Source organism: Sus scrofa, chromosome 15, assembly GCF_000003025.6.
Source record: "Sus scrofa isolate TJ Tabasco breed Duroc chromosome 15, Sscrofa11.1, whole genome shotgun sequence".
In the NCBI taxonomy this organism is placed as follows: Eukaryota; Metazoa; Chordata; class Mammalia; order Artiodactyla; family Suidae; genus Sus; species Sus scrofa.
Genome location: NC_010457.5, coordinates 31,851,134 through 31,861,531, shown reverse-complemented (window position 1 = coordinate 31,861,531; position 10,398 = coordinate 31,851,134). Strand labels below are relative to the sequence as shown.

The 10,398-nt window shown below is 55.8% G+C and overlaps 1 protein-coding gene across 1 annotated transcript in view; it reads left to right on the top strand.

Annotated features, from left to right (window-relative positions):
* The window catches only part of LOC110256906 (extensin-like), a 56,885-nt gene continuing 53,560 nt past the window's right edge, over positions 7,074–10,398 (top strand). The window contains exon 1 of the mRNA XM_021074723.1: positions 7,074–7,415. Coding sequence (XP_020930382.1) covers positions 7,074–7,415 — 342 coding nt within the window. The remainder of the gene's footprint in view (positions 7,416–10,398) is intronic.

The window sequence follows — 10,398 nt, the reverse complement described above, 5'->3', positions numbered from 1 at the left end:
AGTAGAGACTAGGCAGGTAGCTGAGATTATCTAAGGTAGGCCTTTCAGAGGGGCAGGGAGCAGTGGCACTGGAAGCATGCACTTTGGGGCAGCCCAGGTGAGCCCCTGGGCCTGGGTGGGTTCACTGGCAAGATGGGGCTGGGGATCTGGAGAGGTATGAACAGTGACAGCCATTCCAACAAATGCTGGAAGGCGTGGAGCCTAAGAAGCTTGCGTGGAACCAAGAGCTCTGATGATAGTCTCTGTCTGTACATCCTACTCCTCTCCTCAGGCCAGCCTGCCCTCATGCTCTCTGGCTGGCGAGCACATTCCTCAGAGGCCTGGGTGCCAAAGCCCTGTCCTCAGGTAGCCCAGCCCCTCTCCGCAGACCCATCCAGGCCTGCCCTTAGCTATGTGGGACATGGACACGCCCCCAGAGCATGATGAAGGAGCCCTTTTGGGATGGGCTCCAATACACACAACTGCTCAGGGGTCCTGATGTAACAGGGAAGAACAAATCTGACTCCCTCTTAGATCTGTTTAACTTTAACCTTTGTGGCCCCAGGGGACCCAGCCAACTCTCAGATCAGAGTTTGCCCTGACAGCCATTGTCTGGAAGGGCCTGGAATCTGCTCTTATCATCACTGTCCTATGTGCCTTAGAAGTAGGAACCCTCTTAATCCTCTTGGAAACCCATGGGATAGGTCCCAGTACCATGACCCCTTTCTTCAGATGGGAGACTGAGGCGCAGAGAGCTTAGCTACCACCCCAGGGTCATAGAGCCCAGGCCTTCAGGCTCCAGCATCTGGGATGTGGTCAGTGCCTGTGTTGGGTTTCCCTGGCCTCCCTTTACCCTCCCCTGGGACCCCTGGCTGAAGCCTCAGCCCAGTGTGATTATTTGCAGAGATCAGGGGTTTGTACTGGGGGCTGATTTCCCTGAGCACTGTTTCCCACAAGGCCAGCAGCTCAAGGGCCTGGGTTATATTTACCGCTGTACGCCAGGCCCAGCCCCAGGCCCGCCACACTGCAGGGCCTGAATCATGTGTGTTGATGGAATACCTGAACCCAGAATGGCCACTGTCCTGTCCCTGCCTCAGTGTCCTCACCTGTAATTGAGAACTAGGAATGGGTCCCCTGAAAGTCTTACCAAGACCCTTCTCTGTGACACTGGGGAGTGACTGCCCTCTCTGTGCCGTGTCTCATCTGTATTAAACAACTAGTAACGGGTACCCAAGGAGGGCATCCTCAGTCCATGCTGTGTGACTTTAGGCAGCCACTGCGCTCTCTGTCCCTCAGTGTCCTCAGCTGTATCAAAGAACTTGTAAGAGGGCCCCAGTGAGGCTCACTGAGACCCTGCTGTGTGATCTTGGCATCTCTTCCCTCTCTGTGCCTCAGTGTCCTCCTGTGTAACAGGGAACTAGTAAGAGGGCCTCCCCATGAGGACTCGCTAATACCCTGCTGTGGGGCTTTGGGAAGCAACTGCTTTTTCTGTGCCGGGTGACTTGATGTGGTCATTTCCCTCTGTGTGCCTCAGTGTCCTCATCGTAATAGAGAACTAGTAACTGTGCCCCCGCTTACCCGGACTCACTAAGACCCTGCAGGGAGACCTCAGGTGACTTCTCCCCTCTCTCTGTGTGTCCTGGTCTGTATTGAAGAACTTGTAACAGGTGCCCCAGGGGGTTCACTAAGACCATGCTGTGTGACCTTTGGTGGCCGCTGCCCTCCGTGTGCCATCGTACCCTCATCTGAAATAGAGAACGGAAGAGGTGAGGAGGCCTGCTACAGGGACAGGGTCCCATCTTTCTACTCCACACACCTGCTGAGCCACTGTGCATTCTGTTCCACCAAGCACTCCCGCACCTTGTCCCCAGCAGGTCACAGTGTGGTGATGCTCTGTGGCCACTGTAGTCACCACCCCTCCCTCATTAGCTGTGCCCTCCCTCCTCTGTGAAGCCCTCCACATCACAGCCTTCTCATCTGGTGTTAATTGGTCCCTTGTTGTCAGATACCCAGGCTACCCCCTGCCCCCAGAATGTCTAGCCTAGGGCCAAGTACCCAGCAGGGGCTCAATCCAGGTTGACAGCCGCAGGGGAGGCACTTCTCCTTCCGAAGGATGCTTCTGTGGAGAGGCCAACTCCAGCTCTTCAGCACGCAGAGCAAGCCTAGTCTGTGTGGATGCTTAGGGACTGGTGGCAGATCACTGCCATGCATGTGTGCGTGTGTGTGCTGCTGGGAGCCGAGTTTCAAGAATGGAGTCCACCTGATGACAAAGTCCAGGGGACTCTGAAGAAAGGAATCTGCCTGATGATAAAGTCCAGGAGATTCTGAAGAAGGCTCTGCAAACCAGCATATTCACCAGGCCTCGAAACCCCCACCAGGCATTAGAGACCAGTGCCTGGAGATACATATCATTGGCTTCTGTTTTTTGTTTTTAATAATCGATCCATGCCTTGCTTATTGTGCCTTAACTCTGTGTTCTTTTTGCCTTAAGAAAGGAATTTATTATTTTCTATTTAAGCTTCTACCTATTTGTGTTTGTTAGCCTTTAGTTTATCTTTGGAGCTATGGCTCCGTGCTGTCTACTTCCAAAATAATAGCTTCTGGGGAGGTTTCTGTTTTTTCATATGATGATCTTAGATAATGTGGGCATGCTTTATTTAGGCAGCACAATTATTTAGTTTTGGCAGTATAGTATGTAGGCATTAGGAATTGATGATTATTATTACTTTATGGTACAAGTATAAAAATCTATTATAATGTTAGGAGTTCAAGTTAAGATTGTTGCTAGGTAGTAAATCGACATTTGTGTTAAAGGACAATAAGATGTATGTGACATCTACAAGGTTGTCTGTGACCTGTATGTGCCTCTAGCTTTCTGCTTGTTCACTCTTTCATGGCTTTATGGTGTACTTTCCCTGATCCAGGTGCCTTTTTCTATCTTTACACTTAATCTGTAACCCTGGAACAGTGAGGAGATACTGATCTTTTTTGCTGATATAAGTTTTAAGTTTTTCCCTATATAAGCTGCTGCCGTTCACCAATAAATTTGAGACTGCTTGAGCACTACTGGAGAGCGTGTGCGTCTCCGTTATTCTTCCTGCGCCTGCTGCCCCTCCTCTTCGGGAAATCGCCTGACCACCGGGGCAGGACCCCGGCAGTGTGTCTGTGCATGTCTGTGCAACGTTTAAAAATTGGAAGATTTCAGACAACTGCGGTTTCTAGCTTTGATAGTTTTGAGAGGAAATGAGAAGTTCCAGCCTCTCTGGTGATGCTGCCTCAGGGAAAGCTCTTCTGAGGCCAAGTGGGAGCCCCCTCTGCTTGGGGCTTGTGTCCCCAGCTCGCCACAGTCCCCACAACTCCCTGAGTGTCCCTGGGCCCAGGCGCTCCTCCTGCCTCCCCTTGCCTTGCCCCTGGAGACATCTGGGTTTGCAGGCCTCCCTCTGGCCCCTTAGTAGGTGCTTCAAAGCTACACCTGAGACACGAGGGCTGCAGGGAGGAGCCCACACGACCCCTGGATAGAGGGGAGCAACGGGATGAGCCTGCAGCCCTCACAGGAGGGGTGTGTCACCTGCCTCTGAAGGCGCCAGGAAGAGGGAGGACAAGGACCAGGGCCAGAGCTCTGGACAGTGTGCCCTGGATGCCCTGTCTTCCAGCCCAAAGCTGTGCCCTGGGCTCCCCCTTTCTCCCACTCCTTGTGCATGGCTGCAGCCAGGCTTCTGTAAACCTTGGCGGTACAGAGGCTGCTGTCCCAGCCTCAGCCCTAAGGGAAGCAGCCACGGGCCCCAGCCCAGCTCCATGTCTGGCAGCTCAGCCAGCTTAGCACTGCTATGAGGTGGCCACCACTGTGAGAAATGGAGCCTCCGAAGGGAAAGGGATTGGAGCTCACAGGCTGGCAAGGGAACCACATGTGGTCTCAGCCCGGGGAGCCGAGGGAGGCTAGAGGCCTGCAGGAGACGTAAGGATCAAGAAGGGCTTCATGAGGGACGTGATCTCTGAGCTGGGTCTCCAAGGACAAGCCATCAGCCAGCCAGGGCCCAGCCCAGCACAGAGCAGGAACCATGTGCATGATGAGTGAGCCAGCGAGTAAGTGCGCAGCCCCCTAAGAGCAAGGTACTTCTTGACTTTTTTGTCCATGGAACATATCGCCGCCTGACTTGGTGTAGATTTTACCCGTTTTTCTCAGCCTCCGCCAGGCTGTCTGCTGCTTGCGAATGGAGAGCCACCTGCTTGGCTTCCAGCTGTGTTGGAGTCAGGAACCCACCCAGCACACAGTAGGAACTCAGTGAACGTGCACTGGGTGTGTGGACACTGTAGGCCACAGACAGAATGTTCCAGGTCAGAGTCATTCATGTATTACTGACTGAGCCCCCACATGTGCCCAGCACTGCCCTTGTGGTAGGCAGGGCTGTGAATGACACACCAGGAACACACAACCTGTTAGAAGGGATGGACTCATGCTGTGGGAACAAGCAGGGTTTGGGAGGGTCAGGGGTGCAGGTTGGGGAGGAGAGGTTGGGAGGGCAGTGGTGGGAGAGAGATGAGAGAGGTGGGGGACTGTAGCCCCTGCAAGGACCTTTCCTCTGGGTGGGGGAGTCAGGGGCGGGTGTGGAGCAGGGGGCCTGCCCTCAGCCATGAAGGGCTGGGGAAGCTGTCCCTGTAGACGGTGCAGGCAGGGAAGGCTCCTCTGAGGAGGTGACACTTGAGCTGAGCCTTGTATGGACCCTGTCTTAACTGTCTCTAAACTTGACGCTTTACTATCTGCCCTGCAGGCATGGTGGGTACCCCCTCTTCTAAGTCACCTGGACGTAGCAGGAGGCCACGTCCTGCTACCCTTGTCAGCCCCTCCCGCCCCCAAGAGGGGTCAATCCCAGCACGTCCTCTATGGGACTCCTGCTCCGGGCCACTCTCCACCTGCCCTGCCCCCAGGGTCAGGTCCCAGACAATTCGGGCCACCCCTGCACCCCGAGCCCATGAAATTACTCAAAAGGGCCAGTCCTCAACCTGCTTAGCCTGCCTGCCCTTTCCTCCCACAGAAACCACCATACAGGCTCCTGTCCATCCCCAGCTCCCTGCTCTTTGGCCTCCTGACTTCCCCCTGCATCCCCGAGTGTTGTGTCCCTGGGTGGTGTGTCCCCTGTGGTGCGCAGTCCCCCCATAGTGCATCCATGCGTGGTGAGCCTCCCCTCCTCCTTGTACCGTGAGTACAAACCCCCTCTTCTATGGCAGTTGTCTCCTGATCTGTTGGCCTTACTGAACCTCAAATTTCCTATTAAACTTTCTGTTTACACCAGCCTATAAGAGCCTTTGCAGATACTTAGAGTAAACAAACGAAGAAGGACAGAACTGCATATCTCGACCATATTGTCAACAGGTTGAATATTTTACTACATATTAGAAATATTTTCCCCTAAAATCACAGGCTCCATAAGGGTGGAGGGAAGGACCAGACACCTGCACAGTCCTGAGTATCCGTCTCCCCAAAATGAGGGCTCAGATCCAGACTTGACCAAGTCCCAGCTCTGCCTTCACAATATGAGTGGAATCCGTTGGTTTTTCAAAGTAAGTTTTACACTTGTCCGCCTAGTGGGAAAGTTCCGAACTCATCTTTCCAGCAATAATCACGTTACATCACACGTGACATGGCCCGTTCCCTGAGTGCCCTTGGGCAGGACGAGGCCTGGGATTTGTGTATGTGCTGTTTTGTGGGATGGTCAGTTCCGGGTTCCAGAAGGGGCAGGAAAATAATGCTAACGGGGAAGAGATTTGGGCTGTATTGTCAGGTTTCTTGTCCTTGAGACCCAAGGTGAAGGATGCTGTGGCTCTCTCCCCTACCCCTTCCTGGAGGAGGGGCTTCGCTGATCTCCCTGCTTGTTTTCAGGGGCAAGTCGAGAAGCCCAGGAAACAGGAAAAACTGAGGCCCTTGGTGGACCCTCCTGCCTCGTAGTGCAGCTCACTCAGCCAGCAGCTCTCACCCCAGAGCCTTCAGGATGACAGCTGAACTGGATCAAGACACGGGGGAGCATGGCCTCTTTTAGTCACTCCAACATGGTACAAGGCACCTACTGTTCTCACGGTTCTTTGAGTTACCATTTATCTGCAGTACAGCTGGAAATGGGGCAGAATCCCATTTGACAGAAGAGAACCTGGTCCCCCAAGGTTCTGTGACTTCACCAAGATACTGAGCAAGGAAGTGGCAGCTCAGGCCAGGGCTTTTGGTTTCAAATCCCCATGCACTGAGGCTGTGTCCCCTTCCCCTGCTCCTGGGCAGGAGGGACAGGGCCTGTCTCCCCCACCACTGGGGACTTGAGTCTCACCCTTAACTCCCTGGATCCCAGTTCCCTCAACATCAGCACTCCTTCCCCACCAACCACCTGTCAGGAGAGATGGGCAATCTTACAGGCTTGCAAGGCCCTTCCAGAAAGAACCTGGCTCGGTCCCAGGCCACTAGCCACCGACCCTACAGAAAGTCTATCAGTCACCCTGGGACCCCTCTCCTCTGTCTTGGGCTCTGCCTACACCTGAGTGGCATCAATAAGTGCCGCTGGAAGGTGCTTACTGATCGCACCTCAGGCCCAAGTTCCATTTCTCCTGGGCTGCGTCTGGAAGGAAGCTTCTCTTCCCGACGTCCCTGGCCTCCAAGGGGCTAAAGGCGCTGCCTGGTTAAACCTGGGCAACGGCCCCATCAGGAACCACGGCGAGAGAGCCAATCCCACTGCTCTGGGAAAGAAAAAGCCTAGGAGAGAGGGTGCGCGCTGCGCTCAGGGGCTGAAACAGCTTCAGTTCCCACTGTCTGAGGACCTAGACAGGAAGACGTTGCAGTCCCCCACTGAGCCCACTCACCTGGCAGGCTTGTTCAGGACTCAGGGCGGAGAAGTAGGGGGCCTTCCAGAAGGCCCAGCCTCACCTCGCTCATCAAGGTCGCTGCAGGCTGGAGAGAAACTCCACTTGCACCTGCGCAGCTGGATGCAGTCCCTCCCAGGGCACCCTGCCTGCGGGCCCCACGCAACGGCCACCGGCCTCCAGCCACCGACTCCCTCGGGCTGTCCAGCGAGGCCAGCATAGGCGGCAGGAGCAGAGGGAGCCCCGGCCGGCCGATGGCCACGAGGAGACAGCACTGGGAATCCCGCGCAAGGCGCGCTACGCAAGACGCCTTGGCGAGTGGGCGGGGCTCAGAGAGCGCCTTGACCTCACGCTCCCACGGCGCACGGGGGGCACGCTGGCGCGGAGCGGGTGGTGTGCGTGAGGAGTTGGCTTCGGCAGGTCTCAGGGACGAGCCTTGGGGAAGCAGCGGAGCCGCGGCCGGAGCCCCAGTGTGCCTCACCGCTTTCTCCCTGGAGGTGCTTGGTGACCTGAAGTGCCTGGGACTCCACGCCCCTCGTGCAGCCGGACAGACGACGCGCAGCTACCTCTGGGCCCTTGCCACACTTAAGTTTAAGGTAGGAATGCTCAGCCGTACTTAAGGCTTCTCAAACGTCTTTTCGAAGCTGAAGTATGGTCGATTTACAGTGTGTTTATCTCTGCTGTACAGAAACGTGACTCGGTGATACATATATGTACAGTCTTCTGAAAATATTCTTTTCCGTTATGGTGTATGCCGTGGTATTGAGTACAGGTCCCGCTGCTACAGAGTAGGACCTTGCTGTTGAGCCATTCTGTATTTCATAGTTTGCGTCTGCTAGTCCCGAACTCCCAATCTAACCCTACCCCGCCCCCCTCGTTGGAAACCACAAGTCTGTTTTCGGTTTCTTGGTGAGCCTGTTTCCTTGATACGTTCATTTGTGTCCTGTAGTGGAGCCCACCTGAAAGTGGTATGATATGCTCTCTGTCTCTTACTGACTGACTTCACTTCGTAGGATAATCTCTAGGTCTACTCATGTTGCTGCAAAGGGCATTCCGTCTTGCTCTTTTATGGCTGAGTAATACTGTGTTGTGTATATTGCTCCATCTTTATCACCTGCAGGTGGACATTCAGCTTGTTTTCATGTCTTGGCTTGTCTTCACTGTCAGCTGTGAGAACAGCCTTTCCCTAGTTCCCTCTCTGAGCAGCCTCCCTGGCCCACCCGTGAGGCTCACCCGCAATGCCCTTCTTCTTTCTGTGTCCTTCTCACCATCTGAAAGGGTCTCTCTCACTTGAGCATTTGCTGACTGTCTGCCCTCCCCCATAACGTGTCAGCTCCAAGAGGCCAGACACTGGGTCTGTCTTGTGGATCCCTCTGTTCCCTGCCCATTCCCTGTAGATTCCTGGGAAAACAGCATTTCAAATAGTCTGATAACTGTCCGTGGAAAAAGGCAGCTCCTTGACTTCATTCTTTCCTGTGTGTGGATAGAAAGGAATTTCTGGTTATCCATCCTGATGCAGCGTGCATCTCTGTGCATGCCCTTGTCTGAGCTGGCCTCTGGAGGTTTTGTTCAGGAATGCCTCCGAAGCAGAAATCTTGGCTCCATGAGGGTGCAGGAGTGTGTTTCAGGCCCCTCCATCCGCATGGCCACACTGCATTCCAGACGGTCCGAGGGAAGACCCACCAGCAGAGCCACCACCCCTGAACGTGCAGGCTGAGAGACAGGGAGTCTGGAGACCAGCAGAGCCCATGAAACCCCTGGGGATCTGGACACGATGCAGATTGTGCTGCAGGGGTCAGGACTGGGGCCTGAGATGCTGCCTTGCTCACAAGCTCCCCGGAGAATTCCCCCAGAGGCTCCATCCTGCCTGCTCTCTCCTGTCAGTGTCTGGGCTCCGCAGGGATCAGCCCCTGGGCCCCTGAGCCTCTGCCCTGCCCGCTGCCTCCCAGGCCAGCCACCCCAGCAGGAAAGCCTGTGCTTGTGTCTGCTCTGCTGGCTTCAGGCCCTGCCTCCATGTGGCTCTCAGCCCAGGCTCCAGAATCCCTGATGCCTGTGTGGTTCTCGGGGTTCTGGGTGGGGTTTCCCACTCAGTGTGGAGGAAGCCATCCCTTCAGTTCCCAGGATGTTCCAAGGCCCTGGGTGGGCTAGTGGACATCGGGGACGACGTTTCCTGCCTGTCCTGTATCTCCCCATCTACTGCCCATAGTCCCTCTTGGATCCCATGAAGTCCCCTCCCCCATCATTTCCTGGTCCAGGGGGCATGGAGGAAGGGAAGCCTGTCTAACACCCCAATGCAAAGGGGACACGGTGCAACTTGCAAATTTTATTTCTAAAACATAAAGTAAATTACACCATACATAACATGGAAGAGAAATAGGAAATCAATACACATCCAAAGACAAATGGCGAGAGGGGAAGGAGAGTACATTTCGGGAGGGGGAGAGGGTGCATGGGGCTTTTGGGGAGCTGCTGGGGAGGGCACTTGCAGGCGTGGAGGGGGCTTTGGGGAAGGTGGTTTTGGAAATTGGCCTGGGGCTCTTGCCTGAGCCAGCTCAGGACTTAGTCTAGGGGCCGCTGGAGCAGTCAGTGCAGGCTCTTCCTGCAGGGCTGCTGCTGGATTCTCCTGTGGCCCTTGGTCTCCTGCAGGAGCCGGAGAACCGTTTTCCTCCAGTGGAGGAAAATGCCCGTCAGTGTCTGGGGCTGGGGCCAGAGAGGCTGCAGGTTCGTCCTGCCCGGGTGGTGTCTTCGCCTCTGGCTGTGGGTCTCCTGCGGGAGCTGTGAGAGGAGAAAAGCGTCCCTGCATGCCTGCCTTGCCATGTGCTCTCCCAAGGAGAGCAGTCTTCCCAGAACCTTCCAGTCCAGTCCCCACCCAGCAGCTTCTGGTGTGCAGTCCACCAGGTGGGTGGCAGGGGTGAGTCTTTGTTCCTGGCCCAGCACCATCCTCTGGGGTCTCCCCGCCGTGTGGCCCAGAACTCAGCTCCCCACACCCTCACAGGGCCCCGTCCCCATCTTCTCACCTTCAGGCTGGGCCTCAGGCGGGGCCAGGCCATCCAGGGCTCTCAGGCCCAGGTGGTGCCTGTCCTCAGTCCCAGAGCGGGATGTTGTGAGCTCCCTGTGAGCCCGGGAGAGGCCCCTGGGGGGCGGCCTGGGGGGCGTTTCAACTGGAGACCTTCTGCCTTCCTCGCCCAGCTCCTGGCGGGGCTCAGGTGGGGGGCTCTGCAATGAGAGTGAGGGGCAGGGAGCCCGGCCCAAGGGGTCAGAGCCCTGTGGGGCCATTATCTTCTCTCTGCTTCTTCTGCCCCTTGACCTTCTGCTCCCAGATCAGGTGAGGGCTTGTCTGCTCCGATTACATCCCCCCCCCCCAGTGAGGAATGAGACCTCCCCAGGGGGCCGGGGGTACAGCACACACACAGGGTTCGGCCCGACTCTCAATCAGCCAGCTTTGTCCTGAGTGTGGACATGCCCCAGGGACATCCAACCCCATCAGGCTGCTCTTGCTCGAGGCAGACCCACCCCTTACACCCCCCTCTGCACACAGTCATCCCAGGAGGGGACACGGGGCTACCGTGTGGGATCAGA